The sequence below is a fragment of the Siniperca chuatsi genome, linkage group LG14 (assembly GCF_020085105.1).
Source record: "Siniperca chuatsi isolate FFG_IHB_CAS linkage group LG14, ASM2008510v1, whole genome shotgun sequence".
Lineage (NCBI taxonomy): Eukaryota > Metazoa > Chordata > Actinopteri > Centrarchiformes > Sinipercidae > Siniperca > Siniperca chuatsi.
Window position 1 is genome coordinate 19,375,698 of NC_058055.1, and position 22,137 is coordinate 19,397,834.

The 22,137-nt window shown below is 39.7% G+C and overlaps 3 protein-coding genes across 4 annotated transcripts in view; 1 reads left to right on the forward strand and 2 right to left on the reverse strand.

Moving 5' to 3' along the window:
* The window catches only part of stk10 (serine/threonine kinase 10), a 45,107-nt gene extending 35,338 nt beyond the window's left edge, over nt 1–9,769 (reverse strand). Inside the window, exon 1 of the mRNA XM_044222290.1 lies at nt 9,242–9,769. Coding sequence (XP_044078225.1) covers nt 9,242–9,400 — 159 coding nt within the window. The 5' untranslated portion in view covers nt 9,401–9,769. The remainder of the gene's footprint in view (nt 1–9,241) is intronic.
* A 1,561-nt stretch (nt 9,770–11,330) lies between these two features.
* Nucleotides 11,331–14,425, reverse strand: zmp:0000001268 (CYTL1 domain-containing protein). The gene is made up of 4 exons (XM_044222291.1): nt 14,076–14,425; nt 13,668–13,712; nt 13,196–13,342; nt 11,331–11,651 (listed from the first exon to the last, which is right to left on the reverse strand). Exons 1-4 carry the CDS (start codon nt 14,226–14,228, stop codon nt 11,607–11,609), a joined length of 390 nt encoding a protein of 129 aa, XP_044078226.1. The 5' UTR covers nt 14,229–14,425; the 3' UTR covers nt 11,331–11,606.
* Nucleotides 14,426–17,544: 3,119 nt separating this feature from the next.
* Nucleotides 17,545–22,137, forward strand: part of stk32a (serine/threonine kinase 32A) — a 67,127-nt gene continuing 62,534 nt past the window's right edge. The window contains exons 1-3 of one of the 2 annotated variants that reach the window (XM_044223225.1): nt 17,545–17,861; nt 17,957–18,392; nt 19,605–20,128. In XM_044223225.1, coding sequence (XP_044079160.1) covers nt 20,077–20,128 — 52 coding nt within the window. In that variant the 5' untranslated portion in view covers nt 17,545–17,861; nt 17,957–18,392; nt 19,605–20,076. Of the gene's footprint in view, nt 18,393–19,604; nt 20,129–22,137 lie in introns of both variants that reach the window. The other variant, XM_044223223.1, reaches the window with a different exon arrangement.

The window sequence follows — 22,137 nt, forward strand, 5'->3', positions numbered from 1 at the left end:
TATAAGCATTCTTGTCTGACTTTGAAACTTGGAATTGATGATGCATCTTTACTCAGTCTTTCAGCGCTTATAGGAGTAGGAAAATGTAAAGGTTTTTTAAATTAAACATGATATCTCATTCAACAACAGTCAGATTTTAACAACAGATGGGAGAGATAATGTGTTTTTGTGCTTTTAACATACTAGGATGCTGTAACTTTCCATGCTTTTAACTATTACTGCTACACAACCTGTCTGAATAAAGCAGGGATTATGCTTTAACCACCATGGTTAAGTATGGTTATAGGTAACCGCAGGTCGCAGAGAAACCAACATACACAATTACACCTGCAAAATGTCACACGTCGTGGGGATCTGCGAGTCAAGCAAGTTGATAGGTTGATTCGACTCCAGTCAGGAGTTTGAAATGGAGACAAAACAAAGTAATCATACAAGTTGTACATACGAGTATAATAGAAAGGTCTCCGAGTGACCGCAGGGTTCATTCGCCTACATGCAGCCCAGAGAAGCATAACTCCTGCTTTACAGGGATGACACAAGTTGGCCCAATTTGTTTACATGTGACAAAATAGGGCGACAAGAAAATAAAAGAAAACAAAAACATAGAGATGCCAGAGAGTTATACAGAAAACACAGTAAATGATTACATAATAGTAGTTCACAACCACAGGACTAAAGAAGTAGGGATACAGCTAACTACATACTGTAGCTGCTGTAGCCATCCCAAGAGAAAACAACGCTTCACTGCTTCTAACTCTCCTCCAGAGCAGAACAACAGTCTTCGGCTTTGTTTGGGTCTGGTTACCATGGAGATCAGAAGGACTTGTTTCTGTTCCATCTCGCAGCTCGTCTCACTAGATCCCTGGACCTGGACGTTTTCCTGTTCATTAGTGACTTGGCTTTCATGTAAGTTAAGTGCAAAAGGATTACCTAGAGGACCCAACCTGGCAGAAAAGACAGACACTCGCGTTCCTCTACAGTTTGAACACATTGCCTAAAAAGACCAAAAAGTGCCACTGCACATTTCAAGCATCTGCACAAGTTTCATTTCTAATTTGGCTTTAGTAAATTACTCCACATATCTTATTCGACCACATGTATGCTTGCACATATAAAAAAAGAAAAAGTACATATCACCTGATTTCCACCCAAAATATTTTATTTTATTTTGCAGTGTGAAAGGACATACTTGACATTCAAATAAATACAAATGAATGAAGATTATAGTTCTAGTGCTCGTCCACGCCTCCCAAATCCCATGAGAACACAAACTAACAATTGATTGACTCCTATTGTTATTTTGGTACAATCAATCATTATTTGCACTGTTAATTTCACTGCAATTTGGATGGAAAAGTTAAGGAAACAAAAAGAGAGAATTGTACCCAACAGCTATATTTTTGTGCATCTGTTTCCATTTTTTCTATTTTCATGATACTTTTCTATCAATAATGCATCAGTTTGTTTTTATCCATCTCCCTGAGTAGGATGTAACCTTCTTAACATCTTACATCGCATTTTTCATGTTTTTAATCCTCTTACTGTGGCATATGTACAGAACACCTTTCTGCCCTTATGCCTCATCAGCCATTGTCCGGCCACACTGTTAATCTATTGTCTCCCTCACCAAATTTGTCTGTCATCCCTGCCTGTACATCTCTCCCCATCTGTTTTCACTAACAGTCTGCCTGAAGGCCACAATCCATGACCGAGAAGCAGACCGGCTGCTGTCTTACAAAGGCAGAGCTGTAAAAGCAGATGTTAATGACCCATGTGTTAGTATACAAACATACTGTACTGTATGTACAAAAGCAAAAGCACACGCTCCTAGCCTTGTGTGTGTCATTTAGTATTCAGACACACACTGTCTTTTCAAAATGAATCAAGCTGGGAATAACAATGTTTAATACTGTGTCTGTGTTGACTAAAGTATATGAGATTACTGTGGGTGTGTTGGCTTAAAAAGCAGTGCATTGACTGGATCACACTCAAAATGAAAAAGAAGCCCACAGCTTAAAGCCTAAAAAAAAAAAACTGATTTTTTTTTTTAAATTACTTTTAACATCAGCCTAACGTTTTTTTTTTTTTTTTACTTTTATAAACACAATTCAGGAGTCTGTCCATTTAGATGGTAGGCTGAAAAGAATGAGGAATAATTAATCAGTGTCAATGAACCAGATGCTCTCCTGTAACCGACAACACAGAGAACTTTCCCTGGGGTCAGTCACCTCCAGGTTGAATGAATGTACCACATACCGACATGTATTTTCAGCTTGTATTCTGTGTTACAGTCTCTGTAAACACACACAACTGCTTTCAGGGAAATGTGTGTATGTTAAACCTTTGCCCCATCATAAACCTGTAAGCTGCCCCTCCTCTCAAGGCTCCCCCCATGTGTCTGAACAGGAATGTGGATCTCAGCTACTACATCATGACAGCAGCTAATAAAACCTCACCTCTGACAGCAGACCCCAGTGGAAGTGATGATCTCTCATTCAGATGAACAAGGTGCACAAGCAAAGCATGTTAAAGAAGCTACACGTAGACTACTGATTTGTTTTAGAGCCAAAAGTATCAAAAAAGTTTATTTATTTTATTTTTATTTAATTTTATATAAACCTCCACCACGGAGGCAGCAAAGCATGTGGACTAGTGGTTAAACATGGATGTGATAATATTTTTATGGCAACATGGGGTTTTCTCCGGAGTGACTGACCAAAACCATTTTTTTTTTAAAAAGAAAAAAAGTAACCAGAATACCATATTGGCGCTGTTGTGAGAAGAGGTACCCTAAAGTAGATTTAAACTTGTTTTGACTGTGCAGTCACTATTACTTCTATTCACGCACAGGCCTGATCAGTGGTCTGTTTTTGAGGGTTAGGGTTGTATTAGTCACTGCTACCAAACTCAGGAGTTCAGTTGTTTTAAGAGAAAGACTGATCTTGGTTTAATTAAAACCTACTCTGCAGGAAAGTGACTAAAACGCTGTTTCAAGGCTGCAAAGCTGGGATTTACTTTTCACCTAGAGATAGAGAGTAGAAATGTGAGCTTCACACCTAGTCTCATGGCTAACCACAACCTTAAAAAGAGACAAAGACAAAGTAACGCACGTATCTGTGGCTTTTTTTTAAAACTCTACCAACTGAATGCAACTGCAGAGAGCGAAGATCCAGTTGTTCCTGCTCTGAAAGACGAATGGCGCACAAGCTTAAGTTTGGCATATCTTCTTCTATCAGTTCAAAGGCAAGATACTTCCTCTCTTACACAACCTGCTCACTGCATGAAAGCATGAATTTATGCACTCACAGAATGTAACTGGGTGTGAAGCACTTAACAGAGCGAAGTTCAAACTTAACACCTTAATATGGTCTTTTCAGGATGTGAAAGTTTTGACCAACATTGCAAAATGTCCCACATTTAAAACCTTGTGAGACAGGAAATCGTGATATGCCACAGAGTCATGAAAGAAAAGAACCCACGCTTAAACTGCTGTCTTCAAATCATTCATACTAATGCAAGGCCTTGTACAACATTTCAAAAGCATAAATCTCATGACAGATGAGATACACTTCCTGAGTACAGCTTACATTACACAGTACAAGTAACAATAGATTGGAGGTTTTACACACTTATGGTCAGAGCGTGCTGTTAAAACCAAGCTGACAGGTATTGCAAGATGCCAGATTATTCAGTGGAACTCCATCTAGAACTGGTCTGAAATAGATTCAAGTGAATGGCACTGTTGTGCTTCAATGTTAAACTCTCAAGGAGAAGTAATCCAAGAAAGAAAAGTGAAACAAAAATCTCTCAAGTCTCTGAGAGCAAGTAGAGGTATATGACTACTGTAAGTGTGTTATGTTGCTTCTTGCATTGATTTGAAGGTTTTCTGTGAATGGACTAAAATAAGTATCATAAATCTTCATGAACATCCTCGACCTCCAGCTTGTCACAGGCCCATAACTACCAGCAGTATATTGGATGTAGGAGCACAGAAGTTGCTTTCTGTAAGTGCCAGTAACAATGTCATCACAAGAGTGAAGAGGACTCCCAGCATGCTGAGCCCACGCCCACCCAACGGGGCAAACAATGCATTGTTAAAAACACTGCCTGTAGACACCTCCACACTGATGGTGGACAGTGATGCTGTAACCTTGTGACACAGAAAACTTGAGAATGTCAATAACAGCTTGTGTTTCCTTCTGTGTGGTTCTTTCACCACAAACCTGCATTTTAAAAATGAATACTCAGCATCTGGTTTGCTTATTTTGTCAAAGTATGTGCTAAGGTGCTTAGTTTTAATTAAGTGAACATACTATTAACCATCAATTGCATTGCATTAACGTTTCATCTGAATTCTTAGTGAATTATGCTTAAAAAAAAAACCTACTAGATCAAAAACCATACATGTTAAACCATTTTCATTTGTTTCACTCATCTTAACGTAGGAGCACAGAAGTTGCTTCCTGTAAGTGCCAGTAACAATGTCATCACAAGAGTGAAGATGACTCCCAGCATGCTGAGCCCACGCCCACCCAACAGGGCTCTTATCAGTCACTGTGGGCCCAGCTGGTCCCTGAGATTAGACCCACTGACGATGGTCTCAGTAAAGGCATTTCAACATACGTCTTTTGGGCACTGCCATATTCTAAATTAAGACAAAGCATTTCACATACATCTTGTGGTTTTCTTTCGTAAAGAGGATGTTGCAACCTGTGCCTCCTCCCCCACACTGATGACACCCAGTGTGTTTCTCTTTGACTTGACTGAAGAGGATAAACGTGATTTTTCCATAAGTCTTTCACTCGTTCCACCATCTGTCATTGCAAGTCAGACCAGCACAACACTTTTCCTATTATGTGCCATAAAGCAATCCAGTTGTTATAGGACATCTGGCCTGGTAGTATACATCTTCAGAGGCCCAAGAAACCGAACCTGTTCTGGAATGCCCCTGTATTCACTGGAATGCCCCTGTATTCAAACCTAAGGTGCATAAATTAATTTTCAACAAACAAATACTGGTTCCAAAATAGTCCTATGGATTACATCCTTTCCAAAATGGACCCAGGGACAAATCTGTTCTGGCGTTAGGCTGAAGGACAGTCTGACCCATAAGGCCCAACCTCATTATCCCCAAGAGTCTTGAATGAAAAGTGACAAAAGATAACGCTATTAAAAGAGAAACAGACTGTGCCCTAAACCCATTGCTGCACAGTGTCTTGGCTATCTAACCTGCTGTCTTCTCCTTTTACAACCCTGTTTCAAAAGTGTGTTTTCGCTTGCAAACTGATTTCTTATTTCTTTTCACATGTCACTCACAGTTCACACTCTTCACACTCTTCGACTCCAATAACTCAAAAACCAAATGAAATTGTGCACATGAAAGGGTTTTCCAATATTTGAGACCATGTACAAAAGCCGTATTGTTGTTCATGAAGTGTCTGAATCAATTGAAATTGCATTTAAAACACATCTTGATCAAGAGTAGTGCGATATTTATACAGTATGTGGCTAACTACACAAACAATTTCTCTACCGCAGTTTAAGTCCAGGTTTAGCACATTGTCTTTTACATTACAGACCAACAGCGATAAGATGCACTGTGGTTTTCATCCCACAGTGGGAATTTAACGGAGCGTAACCTCACAGCATGCGCGTGTCTATGGAAACATTTCACCAGCGGCAGCAGGGCAATGTGCTCAGCGGCACGTGGCACATTAATTAGTGAGGGGAACCATACAACTCTTCTGTTTCACACTTCAGTTGCAGCCGCACACCTTCACACTCTTTCCAACAAGTGCAAGCATGCATAGACAAAACAAAGCAACCATCCTTTGAATCACTGGGTGGACAGGAAGTGAGACATTATCCTGTCATGACTATAAGTATGAGAGAGACTTAAATGGTTATGGTGAGAATGAAAGACCCTACGGGGGCGACAAATGTCTGGGGGGATTTTTAAGCATCATCACAGTATTGTGGTATTATGTTATTTGGGGGTATGCAAGACACGGTGCAACATTTGGAGCAGTATGTCAAGGACTTGCAACATGCACCGAAAGGGCGTCAAACATGACAAATACAATTAAATCAAACTGCAATTTCAATCTGTTGAATCAAAAGTAGTGCCGACTACACTTCAAAAAACACTGAAAAAACATTTAGCTGTCAATCCCTTACATGTTCACTTAAAGCCAAACTCCAGCAGCCTCAAGTAAGTAAGTTAAAAAGTTAGACCATTTCTTGCTCCATAACAAGAGCCCAAGGGAGAAGCTACATTTCTTAAATTTAGGTCTTTGGTTGAACCAATCAAGTCAGCATGAACCAAAAACTGCAAACAATGCATTGTTAAAAACACTGCCTGTAGACACCTCCACACTGATGGTGGACAGTGATGCTGTAACCTTGTGACACAGAAAACGTGAGAATGTCAATAACAGCTTGTGTTTCCTTCTGTGTGGTTCTTTCACCACAAACCTGCATTTTAAAAATGAATACTCAGCATTTGGTTTGCTTATTTTGTCAAAGTATGTGCTAAGGTGCTTAGTTTTAATTAAGTGAACATACTATTAACCATCAATTGCATTGCATTAACTTTTCATCTGAATTCTTAGTGAATTATGCTTAAAAAAAACTACTAGATCAAAAACCATACATGTTAAACCATTTTCATTTGTTTCACTCATCTTAACCCTTTAAAAAAGAACAATGTCCAGCAGTTTAACCAAACAGCAATTTAAGATTCATGTGAATAAGTCTGAAGGGAAAAAACTATGCAATATTTTACAAAAAAAAAGGCAAAGATCAGAGAAAGGTTAGAAAAAATAATCTTGATAAGATTGATCCTGGACTCCTCATCTGCAGTGTACTATCAACAATAGAAAAGTACAGTTGCACCTACAGGGCAGAACATATTCGATAACTGAGGGATTACATTGCATTTTATGAGATCCTTCTTTCACAGTGTTCCTGCGATATAAATACACACACACAGTTTGATTTGTCCTTAACACTCCCCTTGAGCAACAAAGTGAGTTGTTATTCTCCCAATGGTGACATTAACCTTTGGAGAGTTTGACAGGAGCACTCTGTACTCTCAACCAACACTGTACAACTAAAGAGGTCTGTGCCCAATCTCAGAGACAGGTGCTGGAAATTAAGTAGCTGCCTGAGCAGGGGTCCTTGCAACGTGCATATGACAAGAATTAATCTATTTATGAAGAGACAATCAGTATTGCTCTTCTGCTACCTGTCACACATCCAAAGCCAGCTTTTAATTTGACTCCTGCCCCTAACAGTCTGATAAGCAGCTGATTTCACTCCTGACGGAGATTTTGTGTCTCCTCCCCTCATGCCTGCTCTATCAAAAGACTTTAACAACGGAAAACATGTGCAATACACCACTTGAGGCCTTTCCCTCCCACAGACAAGCTTTTTATCCTGAGGTTCGAGAGCTGTGAAAGGAAGCAGTCCCCTGATGAAGTCCCACGATTTCCTCTCTTGGCCATCATCTGCTCCCACTCTGCCTCCCTCCCCTCCATCTGACAGATGCAGGTGTGGAGCTGTCCTCCTCCATCCCACTCAAGGAGAGGAAGCAGAAGCCAAAGAGGAGGCTTGACATTTGTATAAGAAAGTGCAAACATAGTGGGGACACTGTTGTGTATGCCTCCACACTCTAACATTCAAATAATTCCTGTGAATTTACAAACTAACTTTTAAAAAGGCGTCTTCAAACCTAAAGCACCTTGTGTTCAGTCAGTCCCTCACCTTCTTAGAAGCAGACTGAAAGCACTGTTTGTCTTCATGGTATACCATTTGCTTCACTTGTGTTTGTGTTGTTTTTATCTCTGTTGTCAAAAGACTATCCACAGGACGCCTCACATGCTTGCTCCGCTCAAAAGACACATTATAGGATAACTTACATAATGTACTTAATGTTTAATTCAGACCTGTGGCTACATAAGCAAGACTTTAACAATTTTCTTTTAATTTCATTGCAAACAAGTCACCATTCCACTGAGACTCAGACATTAATTATGAAGGTAAGATGGGGGATAGAAGGAGGGCTGGAAGGATGAACTTTCAGAATTCATCTTCCTGTGTCTGTGCTCCTGTAGCATTGCCCCAGTGTATGCATACTGTCCAGTAAAAACAAAATACCTAAATAAGGTGGAGTCCTCTAAAAAGACTACATTTTCTGTTCAGCACAGACCTCTGGTAAGGCATCACTTCTTCCACTGAGGCCCCCGATGTGTCAAAGACTTTCACTGTGCTCCACTGGGCATTGCAGACACAGAGCGCCTGTGCCATGCTTCACAGAGGAGACTGACCAGCTAACAGATCCAGATTAAATAACTCATCTGAGCCAAAAGTAGTGCTGCTGAGGTTTGAGAGGACAGAACTAATGAAGAGTGCTTTCACTGTCACTGTGGCTGCTTCACACTGGGGTCAAGGAGTGAGGGAGTCGGGTGGGTGATTGAAGATTTTTCTAAACCTTCTGTACTGCAGATGTCTGCAGAAAAAGTGAGCGAGTCCCTTTGACGTACTTATAGTAAAACTATGAGGATTTAAAACTGTCAAACTTGAGAAAAGACAAAACAAGTTACTTCAACAAGCCACTCATAAATAAAAGGAATAAAACTGAAGATGAAGTTGATCTCAGCAGAAGGACATAGACTGTGATGGACTAACATGTACAATGAATTATTATTTTTCTCAACAGGTAAAACCATTCGCCCACTGGTCGTGTTGAAAAACTTTTCCATGATACCCAAAGCCACAGTTTGGTGACTACCTGACTTTGTTTTGCAGGGAAACACTGGACCAACGACATAGTTGAGGTATTAGTCATAATCTCAGCAATGCTGGGATGGTGAAGCATCCAAAGGTGTTCAGAAGTAGTTCACACCTCTATTGTAAGCTATATTCTAAGAAAGAGATATGTGCATTACAATAGAAACACTAGCACACAAAAGGAAATTGATGTATGAGCTTATAATTGATTTAATCGTGGAGTAGCACAGACAAGCTAACAATCTTTATGGGAGAACATGAGCGTGACTTGGAATTTGGGGAGATTTAAAACTTTCTTTTCTTTGCTTTTCTAACAGAATGTTACTGGACTTGACAACAGGTGGGCAACTTACTAATAAAGCTTGACAGGATTGAGAACTATAAACAGATTTTATCACTACACTAGTGTAGTCAGTGTGCAGGTGCCTCATGTCTTTGAGATCAGACTTACCTTGTAGACCTTTCCAAACGCGCCGTCGCCCAACTCGCCAATAATTTCCCATATGTCGTTAGGATTGATGTCCCGATGGACGTGCTCGTACTGCTTGACTTTCTTTTTGATTTCAATTGTGGGCAGACGGAGTATTCTGCTGAATCTAGCGAATGCCATTATTTAAAGTGCAACACAATTCAGTATCAAAAGGTTCTACACAGAGAGCATTACGCACGCAGAGACGCGCAGCCCGTCAAAAAAACGTATCTACTAATTTACCAAACTTCACTTTCCGCGTCCTGGAGAAAAGAAAAAGTAAAAGAGAACTGAGCTAGTTAAAAGAAGTTATTCCACTCCGTCCAAGTCAACCCGGGGTTCTGAAGGCTCTGCGGTCATAACCCCATTCACAAACTGCGGTTAGTGTTGGACGCGCGGTGACCACCTGCCGCTGGAAACACGATGGAGTAGTCGCCTGCCTGCCTTCCGGCCAGGGCAACTTGTTGCTTCAAACTGTGCGAAAACGCCCCACCTTGTTACTCAACAACCCTCCCACTGCCGTCATGGAAATGTAGTTTCTTTGACAGAACAAGTCGTCGTCACTGTTGCGCTGATGAGGTAAAGGGACTTCATGTCCGGGTTGGTGCTGGGCGTGTCCTCTGACTGGGTCTCCCACAGCTCAAACAGCTGAAAGCAAAACTACTAAACTTCTATTGGAATGTGAATTTTTTGTGACCCAAATGTATTGGTCGTTTACATCCTACTGCATCACTATACTGTTTAATGCTATTGGTTATAGGGTTGTTTTTTATTAAAGAACAAAACAAGTGACACTCTTTGGGTGATAGTTCATTACAGTTTATTTTACTGAAAATCTTAAATGCATTAATCAGTAGTTTTAAAATCATAATTGATCTATTCTCTTTTCCTTTAAACTACATGATGGCTCAACTAACTTACTCTTCACCTGTACAGGCAGTACTACAGCGCCCTCCAGTGGCACATTCAGCTCAGTGAACTTGTACCCGTTGAGCATGTGGAAAACGACCAGAGTGAGACAAAGCAACTACAGAAAATGAATATATATTTTAGTGCTGAAATGATTAGTCATCGATCGACAGAGTATTAATTGACAGATTTTTGTTAAATAAATTACTTAAATTAGAGTATTCAGTTATTAAGCAAAAATAACAAAGATTCTCTGTTTCCAACTTCTCAGGTGTGAGGATTTGTGGTTTTATATCATTTTAAATTGAATATGTTTGGCTATTAGTCTGTTTGTCAGACAAAACAATCAATTTGAAGACATTAGCTTGGGCTCTGGGAAAATAGTCACTGACATTTTTCACTATTTTATAGAATTCATCACAACTCCTGTGAATCCCCAAAGAACCTACAGTAAAGAGACATGCTCATGCAAGTCCATACAAGCCTACAGAGGTTTCTACTAATCTCCTCACACTAATAACATGTCACCATTGTAATTGCGTGTATACTTTGTTCAGTTACTATGACTACAAAAAATTAAGCTCCAGCATGTTAACTTGATGCACTTTATCTTCCTCTAAAAATCCCTTAGGTGCCTGTTGGCTTTAAGTAATTTTGATCCATTCACACAACAATAAATGCTCGGTGATGATTTTGAAATACCCAGAATAGACCTTATGTCAAGACATTTTGACATTTCACAGTAGGGAAAGCACAGGTGTAATTAATGAAATTAACGATGGCTGAATTCCATTTCGCTGCTTCAGTTTCAGGGTCATTGTTGGCTCACTGTCTTACTGGGACACTTGAATTGTACAGAGCCATTGTTAATGTTATTAGTAACCTGTGCTTTTTCCTACTATGACAAGTCAAAATGGCTGTTAAAAGGGGCTATTTTTAACAATCCTTAAAATATGACATAGTATATTTTACCTGGATTCACTTAGTATATGTATTTAATATTTTGCTTGAATCAGGGGTGTGGACTCACTAACCCTAAATCACTGCATTTTATATCATTAGTGGAGTAATTAGAACATGTAAATAAAATGTTTTATTAGAATAAGTCAGATGCATATTGTGTGTATTGTGTCATTATCTTGTTAAATGAGAATAACAAAAGGCATTTTAATAAAGTTTATTATATGAAATGTTTCCAGTCAGATTCCATAGGAAAGATGTGGTAATTAGTGGTAATATTAAAACCGCAATATAGTCATAAAACAGATGATTAAAGTACATTGTTTAGTTACACAACCATAGTTACCATAGATATAAATATAACATCAGCCTTGTGTCTTTCAATCATTGCAGACGCTTGGAGAATGTACATAGAAGGACTGCATTGCTGTCTCTCTAATCACCTTGAGCAGACAGTAATATTGTCCTTTCAGGTATGTTAGCGCTCCAGCGCAGCACAGTCATAGATTGTGAACACCAAGTCCTACAAAAAAGAAGGTGAAATAAACGTGTGTGATTGAATAATAGTCTCATTCAGATTCATATTTCCTATGTTGTAAGCAGATTAATTTCATATGCCTTCATATTAAATACATTGTTATCTGGATTGAAAGTGCAGGTACAAATAAAAATCCTCAGCAGAAAATCACCCATATGACGTGTGTATACTCACACTCCATTTACTATTTTTATTTCCAGTCTATAATTGACCTTAATTAGAGTTCAACCCTTTTTCTGTTATTGAAGCTTACTAAAATGACCGTAATGAAAGTGAATTAATTCTAACCCTTTGTCGAGACATCATGGCCTGGTCTGCGCAGACAGGTCATGTCAGTCTGTTATGGGAAACCAGCCACAGACCCAGATGTGCCTGACTTCACAGTTCAGGTGAGCAGGATCAAACATGCACTGAATGCTTTTCATGATCCGCATCATAAACCCTGTTTAATCCTGTGAAAGGACCCACTGAGTGACCCATTAAGCGGCAGTCAGTTTGAATGCATCTCATCAGTGTTAGTCTGTTTTCCCTTTTCTGTTTCATGTTGGGCTGCAGCAGAGACTCTGGCTCTGTGGATATACTGTAGATAAATATGAATTATTATTATTAAGCTCTTTCATTTATCTGGAAAGTTAGTTGTGCACAATAAACTGAATCAACCTCAGTGCTGAATTACAGCTGTAAGCTTTTTCAGGTAAATATTATTTGGGAATGACAACAACTTGGAATGATCTTGAAGAAAGATGGTTTCGTTGTTGAATCTGGGATGAGGTTAATGTACTGTGCAACAGGAGAGGTGCGCTATGAACCAGTGTAACTACAAATCTCAATAAAAATGTTTTTGCCATTAGCCTTTGTCATAGTAACTGGCTATGGTCATGACAGTTAACACCTCTTATTAACTACCACTTACTAAGTAGCTGTGACACAGGAAATGCAAAGATGCTGATGATGGAGATTTTACAGCACGGCATCATATAGTCAACATGGCTTGTCTTTATTTCATCACAAAGTACACACTAAAAAAGTGCACAAGTAGTGGTGATTGTTTTTGTGCTACTGTAGTGTCCCAAGGTGAAGTTGTGGGTGGTGAAAGGTTAAGCGGACCAAAACAGTACAACTTCTACAAATACTGCTACTACTACAACGTTTACCTTCTCTAGTCACAGAGGAGAATGTCACTCTTTCAAAAGAGCACATATTGTAGTCCGTTAAAAGTACAGATAATGTACAAAAAAGTATTTCTGTGCAAACTGATTTAAGGTACATGTAGTATTTTTTTTTTACATAAATTAATCTTTAACATATTTACTTTCAGACATTGATATACTTTCCCGTGCACAAATGAGGTAATGCATATGAGGCCTGTAACCTCAACATCCACTGCAACAAAGGTACAGCCCCAATGAGAAAAGATAAATCCCTGTACTTTCTACCAGATGTTTGACTGCACTTCCCTTTGTGTCCCACCAGATACATCTTTGAGTCTCATTGTGTTGAACTTATTCAGACCATTTGTGTTGTCTTACCCCATGACATTTCTCTGACATGATGATGAAGAGCTGTCTCAGAGTGACACCCAGCTTCCCCACTTCTCTGGTGTAAGCACAGCGGCGCTGTCGCAGGCCTTCCACCAGGGAGATGTAGGTCCTCATTTTGTACATCACACAAGCATTCTGTCAGCATGAGTAGCAATTAGTGTCCCTGTGTGTGATTTACAGCTGAGATTTTCAGTCAAAATACCACAGATGTTAGTGTAGAAAAGTTTGGGGCAGCCAGATAACTCAAAACAGTTTGAAAGATAAACATAGACTGAAAGTACTGATCAGAAAACATATTTTCTTTTTATGTTGGTACTTTGACTGAGGGGTTTAAGTACAGTATGAACGTTATCTTAACATTTAACTTTGGTTGCCTTTCAAACATTTAAATCTAGTAACATTATGATTCACAATAAATAGGTTTTTGTTACAGTTGTGGGGAATTTGAAGTCATACTTACATGGACGTCAAGGTAGAGATCTGGCATGTGTGCCATGCAGAAATGCTGGATGAAAAAAACAATATGAATCATGAAGTTTCAAAATGCAACATTGGCAGGATAATCTAATGTAGTTTTTATATCCATATACCAATACTCTGAGAAATCACAGGTGTCTCACATCACTAAATTAAACCCAACTAAAATTTGTTCACATTTAGCCTGCTATGCTATATAATTAATGAAGGAATAAAATAACTATTATCTCCATTGTGGTCCTTAGTACAATATTTAAAACACTAGATAAACACCAAACAAGTAAAAATTCAGTATGGCACACAAAAATAGATACTAAACACCACCACAGAGTTAAATCTAATCCATATAGAGCAAAAATCTACAAGAGTGACAACACAGCAGCTGACTTACAGTTTCAGGGTCCCTCTTTAAATCTGCAGCCCAATGGGTGAGCTCTTGTGCCATGCTCAGTACCTTGGTGTAGCACGTTGGTGGGTAGAAAGGGTAGCTCAGTACCAGCGGCATCAAACACCAAACAAACAACAAGTGGTTAAAGATCGCCATGACTCACTGACACCTACTGCACTAACAGAACCTCTGTTTGTTTGTGTCACCAATGCACATATGCAGCCACGTATGCATGTGGACCGATTTTAACACACCCTTTGTTTACTCCAAAATAATTATGCAACTGCAGAGGAATGACGGGCGACTACCCATTGTGTGAGATAAGCCAGCACTGATCTTTATGGAAGAATCAAAGCAAGTTTTTAACACTGAGAAGACATAAATGAGTAATTTGCCTTAGGGCAGCTCAGGAAGGGAGGAATATCCAGCATGGTATTCCTTTTGCTTAAGTAAAAGTACAAAAGAATTAGCATAAAAAATAATACTTAAAAGTACCAAAAAAAAGTACTCATGTAAATGTTCTTTGTCACTTTCCACCACTGAAGATTTGTTTCTATACACTTCATATCTTAGTATCAATTGAGTATTGTCTGATAGCGTACTAACATAGTGCACAATGATTTACAAAACATGACAGTGACTTTAGTTACTCCAATAGCCACAGTCTCAAGATCCCAACTCAATATATACTGTAGCACCTTTGGAATGAAATTGATGCATGTTTTTAGTTTATTAGATATGTCATATTCTTCTGCACGTTATTTGTTTCTGTATGCGTTTTAATTTAAAGCACATTGACTTGACTTGTAATGAAATGTGCTATATAAACAAAACAAAAATTGGCTTGCCTGGAAGAATCCAGACAGCCCTGAGGCCATATATACCATAGAAGGTATCTGGACCTTTATTGTATTGGTGCAGGTGTGCTGCTATTTTGCATTGTTATTACTTCAATCTCTGAAGAAGTGAAAAAGATAAGAAAGCAAAACACATCAATAAAATCCAACCAAGAGTTGATGTGGGCACAAGCCACAGACTATTATCAGAGTATTATCTTTCAAATGTTCATACCTAAAACATGTGCTTATCTTAATTTTACCAAGCAGCTGAAAATAATTGAGCAGTCTGAACACTTAAGCAAGTATCCTTATATGTGTAAAAGAATTTCAGTAGTAAAACTACATGTATATATCCTGCAGTAAAATAAAGAAAATAAACCTCAAGAAACATGCCTGTTGAAATTTGTACATTTTGAATAGAAGAGCTTTAACAGCCAGTACTCTGATATATGTTTGCCATAATGAAGCATTTTTTGCATTGGGGGGGCTGCTGATACTTTGACTGGAATATTGATCATGAAAGTGACTTATATTGTAAATTCTATTCCCAAGACCCTTGCTGTATTAATACTGGCGTCTGTCCTAGCATGTAATGTCCTTTTTATCCACTAGATGGGGCTAATTTCAGATTTAAACTCCTTAATCTTCCTGAGCATTCTTAAAGTCCAATATCTCTTAAGCATCATGTTGAAGTTCTCCAAATAGTTTCCATTCCTTAATTCAAATCTGAATCTGATATAACCAGGACTTATCTATGACCGATTCTCTTTAAAGGCAAAAAAACCCCCATCCTCACTCACAAAACTAGGACAACACCGGCACATGCTGAGGCCACCTGCATGTTAAGTGGCTTTACTCCATCTCTGTCCAGGTGTGATATGACACTGTCATCGCTCATCTCATCTAAAAGAGCAGCACACTTCCTGATGCTGCCAAACGCCCAGTAGGACATTGGCCTGCTTTTGAGTGATGCTCGTCACATCTCATAGCGTGCAAGTTGGAGGTCTGTCTCCTCCCTCCATATAAAGATGGATGGCCAACACTGAGTGTGTCTTGGCAAGATGGAGAGGCATAAAGAGGAAGGAAAATGTGCAGTGTTCGCTGTAAGCATATCTCTGGTCCCACAGTCCCACCACTCAGCCATTCTCCTCTCGACCTTGGCCTGCTCAATTAACAGGGGACACCAGTGACCGTGCAGTCCTTATAATGGACGGATGTGTTTTACAGTTAGTAGTTAATGGCCACAGAAGTCAAGGTATGATGAGAAATTGGATGACAGAAATCTGCCTGAAAAACAGCAAATTCCAATGCGGCAAACACATATCCTGGTTTTAAAGCCCTGGAAATTCATTGCATATGAATCATACAGCTGACACCCATAATGTGAAGGCACTTCTTTTTCACATTTCTAGGGAACAACTTAATCTTGCTTTCCTTCACTTTCAGGTAGTTATCCACTTCTATACCTGTGGGATGTCCAGTACAACCATGATCCTCTATTACAAGCCAGTGAGGGTTAAGTGCCTTGCTCAACAGGACCCCAAACAGCAGTAGTTGTTGAGGTAAGTGAGGAGAGTGCAAGTCATTCACTTTCCCCACCCATACGGTTTTTCAGCTTTTCCAGAAAGAGCCACATTTAGGCTACCAACTGCTATGAAACTATATCATGTACTTTGTAGAAAAGGTTTCAGTCGTAGTCATCTGAACAATGTTTTCAAATTCAAGACGTTTCGGCTCCCATCCGGAAGTCATTCTCAATTGTGAAAATGGTTCGAGAACTCAGAAATGTAAGCTAGAAGTGAGAAGAGTTGGTTTGAAAGAGGAGTCAAAGAAGCCATTTTTGTGAAAAAAGAAAACCACTCTTTGAACAGAAATGGTCAAGACAATCATATGCTAATCAGGTACTTAACAGTGATGAGGGAGGTGCAGCTAGAAAACAATAGGCCTGATTACTGGGCCATCATGGAAACAAAGAAGGTCAGTTTCAGGTGAAACTAGGCAGGGTAAACAGCACTCAGGAAGATTCCACCCTGAGGGCAGGGCTTAAGTAACACAGAATAGCTTAAATTCCTGAGTTCTCAGACCATTTTCACAATTGAGAATGACTTCCGGATGGGAGCCGAAACGTCTTGATTCTGAAAACAGTGTCCAGATGACTACGACTGAAACCTTTTCTACAATGGAACACTCCTGGACGAATGAGGGACTACACCGTCTTATATCATGTACTCTACATTCAATCTACATCTGTGCTCACAGGCTGCTCGAATAAAAACATCTTGAGACCTATATGGTATACAGTGCATTTTACTATGTTAGAATATTAAAGGAATATTATACTGATGCCTAAGGAGATTAAAAAAAAGAAATACCATAAAGCACAATAAGGTCAGTAGACTCACAATCGAACACCAGAGAGACATTAGTGTCCATTATTTCCCCTTTATAATGACTATTTCCATATAACGTTAGAGGCTATTATGAGACAGCAGGCTCAGCTCGTCTGTAAAGAGACTGTCTCTCACCTGGGGGCCACCAGGTTGAAACAGCATTGTCGACAATCTGCTTTGCTGAAGAGCCTTTAAGCAAGGTAGAAAACCAGTATCAGCTCTGGGGGGCGCTGTTCTAAAGCCGACCATGACCTCTGACTCCATGGTGGCAAGAGAAAAACCATTCCCTGCAGTGTTAGATAAAGTATTATAAATAGAGTATTATGAGGCAATGCAAGTATTAAAGTGCTACTTGATATGAAAAGATAAGCATTAGGTCATCGTTAATACTTTAGACACGCGTATGTGTTCTGTGGGAATAGGCAACTAATGTGCTTGGTCATCGCGGGCCATTAATACAATGACAATCACCTATTGATTTTAGGCTATAGCCCAGAAGAAAAACACCACACAGGCTGGAGAGTGACTCTGCGGTGTTTAACTGACTTTGCAGTGAACTTGTAATTATGACAGGCGCACTAGTCTCTCTGTAATATTGCTAAAATACAATGCAAAAATGCATTAGGGAGTACAAGTTTTGTGGGGGTTTTTTTAGATGAGTGAATGCTAACGACACGGAAACCTCAGCCACACTGCTACCGCGGATCAGCCTGACCAGCGTATGAAACGTGCCTCTCCAGACGCACGGTGGCCAGCGCATTACACAGGCGGCGATGTGGAGGTCAGTCGCTCATCAGTGCAACGCGCCGAGCAGTTTCCCTCCCTAAACCCCATCTCTGTTGCCTTTGTCCTCTTGTTCTCTTGTCCTCCAGAAACAAGGGATTTCGCATTGCACACCGTCGGCGCATCCCGCAAGTCACGTTTCGCTGTGCGGTTCCATTTTTCGGGTGGCCGGTGTCCCGGTGCGTCATCGTCCGAACACCGGATAAGTGATGCTTTGAGGTGCACTGTTGCTCCCCTGTCGCTTCACATCTCTGCAGCAAACCGGGCTGGAAATGGTCCTATGCTCAACTAGCCGGCGGCGCTCAGAGGTAGGTGCCCACAGCTGCCCTGCATGGATGCAGGGGGAGTACTTTCTATTCAGCGCATGTTTCTCCCATTTGATCAGATAAGGGCTCAGAGCACAATGTCCTCTGCGGGGAGTTCAGCACTGCGGCTTCCCGCACTTGCTTTTGAATACATTTATTTAAACCAAGAGGTATATTCAGATATGCTGTGATGACCTTATCATGCAGTCTGGGAATGACATTCATGAAAGGGTTTCCCCTAGCGGACTGAATGTTGCGACGATGACTTGAAGTTTGCCTATTTAAATGCATCTCATAACTCAGTCCAGCCATTCATTCTCCTTTAATATATTGTTATGGGACAAGCTGCCGTTCAGTTTAAAAGGATACAATTGCAAACCACATAGTGAAGCTGTGATATGAATATTGTAGTATCATAGAGATTTTAATGCCAACTTACTTTCTGACACTGCAACTCGTTATAGCATGAGGCTATTACAGGAATAAAATATTGTAAAATGCACCCATGATGTACTAACACTTCAATAAAAATACAAATGTATTTAGTGAGTTCATATCTAGGCTGATATATTTCATGAGGCAGCAGAGTTTCTGTTTCTTTGTCTACTGGTGGAACAAAAGGTAGTAAGTCATGCAATCTCATGTCCTGAAGAAGGCAGCATGAGGGATTCCATTTACAGTACACAACACCAGCAAACTAAATCAAAAGCCTCCATTTTTGTGCTTTTAATGGGAAAACCAATCATACCATTCATCACACATGCACTGCAGATGGTGCTCCTCTGGGATGAGTTTCTGATTAAAACGTAAAAAATTAAATAATTGATAAATGACAGATGAAGGAAAGAAGGAGGAAAGGAAGCAGGAAGGAGACCTGCGTATGTAAAAAAAATAGTAATGAAAGTCATTTCCCCCTTGTTCACTAATCAAGTTGATTTCTATTTCAAGTCCTTAACATAATTAAAATAATTAATGTTACTGCTGTCCTGCTGCCATTGCAGGTCATATAAGTTTGCAAGCAATGTTTTTTGTCTTTTAGTATCTTAAAATCTTAATATTTAATAAGAAAATTCTGTGTCAATCTTTCCATTGATCATTAGATGCTGTGTAGGAGCTGCTCATGTCTGTTCTACTTCTTCTTCCCTCCCTCCCTCTCTCTGTCCCTCCTTCTCTCACTCTGCTGGTGGTGTCATGTTTTCATGCCTCGCCTCACAGGTTAGACTCTCATTCAACAGAGGGTCACAGCCACAAACACATCACCCACCCTCCTCCTGGCCGGCAAGAGTCCTCCGTCTGCCTGCGCTCATCTAAACAGCAGTGAAGACAGACAGGAAACGTACACTGTAGTGGTGCTGCCTGTGTGTGTGTGTGTGTGTCAGCGCTTCAGTGCCTTTAGTGTTCCCCCAAGTCCTCCACTGGGTGTGTGTGTGTGCAATGATGTGTGGCTGTGTCAAGGTGGAGAATTAAGAGGAAGACGGGACCTGTTCAAGTCAGCAAAACCGAGCAAGCTGCTGCATATGTGTGTCAGGGTTGAGCAGTCCAGCACGTGAGACTAAGTGTGTGTGTGTGTGTGTGTGTGTGAGGGGCTAGTGTTGACCAGGTTATGAGTGCGTCTCAGAGGGAGTGGCGGTTCAATGCTGAGTTGAGCTAAGGGAGCAGAACAGTAGAATCTGTAAGAGGAGCAGCCATGGGGCTCGGACAGTCCAGCAAGGCTCCAGTCGCTGATGACACAGACGAGGGTGAGTAATAAAACATCCAAAATTCTTACTTGAATTTTCCTCTTTTTTTTTCTCTACTTTCAATCTATTGAAAACAGGGAATGTGGGTAAAACAAAACATGAAATGACACAAGTTGTGAGCAGGATTCACCACCGTTGATTGCCTTATCCCAGGGAGTTCATCTTTTATACAACCTTATCAATGTGTTAACATATTCCTATTACCTACTAAAATTAAGTGCACTTACAGTAAATGGTTGGACTGATGTAATGCTGATTAGGTCTGCCACAAGTCTTCCTCAGCAATGGAAAAGAGGAATACCCGTGCTGTAGCCACAGATACTTTGTCTCGGATATTGCTTTGATATATTAGAGAGTATAGACTAGAAAGTTGTTTTCTGAAGCAAAGATTTTCATGGAACTCTTCTGAACATGTTTCTCTAATGTTGGCTTTGGTGGTGAAGTCTTCATATTTCTGATTATTGAAAATTGCTTGAATCTTGCCAGGCTATTATCTTAAACCTTTACAGACTAGTCGCCATCAAGGTCAGCATCAAAAGGAGTTAAGCTCTTGGTTTGAATTTATTTCCCTGTTCTTTGTGACCTGAGTACATAATACAATGTGAATTTATTGATCTGAGTGAGTGTCTGAAATTAATTCCACTCTGGCTGTACCCTGGGCACTTCAAATAAGTCAGTGTTACATGATTCAGGGATTTCAGAAGTGGCTTTCCCAGGTTTTTCCTTATTGTAGAGGAAATATTTTTTTCTGTGTACCTGGGATCCTAGATGATCTCATACCTTTTTTTTGTTTTCATTAAGTTGTGAAATGTAATATCTGTTTTTAGTTTAACACATTTGACAAGTTAATATTCCATTAATTATCATTACAATTTTCTTGTATTTGTTTTGTCTGGTGAGGTAGGTATTTCATTACTGTGTGACTGTGTCAAGTGACTGCTTCGCATCCTAATGAAATCCATATCTGTGGCTTTCTCTTTTTCACTGGAGGCAACCTCTATCAAAGAGGAAATCATTATTCATGGTTAACCTTGATGCTTAGTCATCTAGCGTGCTGTTCTGGAAATGTCACTCATAACCGAGCTTCTCTGAACTCTGAGTTAATGCAATGAGCACACCTTTCTGACTTCTCTCTCACAAAACAGCGTGGGCGATTTCACTGAGGGCAGGGTAATAATAAACACAGAGACACATCGTTTTTAATGAGAAAAAGGCCTGCTCACTGGAAACAAAGTAATCCCCTCACTGATGAAACTGATGTCAGGCACAGGCAGGATTCTCTTTTGAGGTTGGAGGAACCAGATGGGTCACTGCATGTTGAGTATGTATCATGCACTCACCCTTCTGAGTAGCAATAAAGATGCAAATTGAATTTTCATTTTACACTTCAGGAATGTTAAAAGGTCGCTTCAGGGTAATGTTGGCCACAAAGGTGGAATTTATGTTTGTTTGTTAATTCAACAGTGAACATTAATAAATGCTGACATTTCAAAAATATATTATCAGTGTACATAAATGCTAAATTTTCGTCTATAATTCCTGAGCAGCTAAAAAAACTACCTGACAGTTTTAAATATAGTTGGTGGCAAAGTTATGAAAAGTTTACAAAAATGGCCCTTTAACCCTTATTTTCAGTTTAGATTGTGGTTGCACTGCATAGCACCACCATCAGGCCAGGTTTGCAAAAATGTGTCTCTCTCTCATATTTTACACACAGAATATTTAAACTGCCTGTTCAGCATGGCTTTTTACAGAGGATTTAGCTGAACAGAACAGTTTCACAAAAACACAAATTAATGTGAGATTGTGATGTACCTAATCATTTACCTCCACTGTTGTGGCATAAACTCCTCTTGTACAGTTATAGCTACATTTTAATTTGGGACGTTTTTATATACATTACTGTTAATGTTTGTAGTCTCCAAGAAAGCAATCAGAATTTATCCGCAGAATAAATTTACAGGCTGTTTTCCTTGCTGGCATCAGTGCAGAGACAGATGCATATTTTG

What these genes read in the sequence shown, in the direction of transcription:
- zmp:0000001268 (XM_044222291.1), bottom strand. Translation starts at nt 14,228, where the DNA reads ATGGCGATCTTTAACCACTTGTTGTTTGTTTGGTGTTTGATGCCGCTG. An exon ending in TAAAGAGGGACCCTGAAACT is followed by an intron (nt 13,713 to 14,075) that starts GTAAGTCAGCTG and finishes TTTTTCATCCAG; the next exon opens with CATTTCTGCATGGCACACAT. An exon ending in TGTCAGAGAAATGTCATGGG is followed by an intron (nt 11,652 to 13,195) that starts GTAAGACAACAC and finishes TCTTTTTTGTAG; the next exon opens with GACTTGGTGTTCACAATCTA.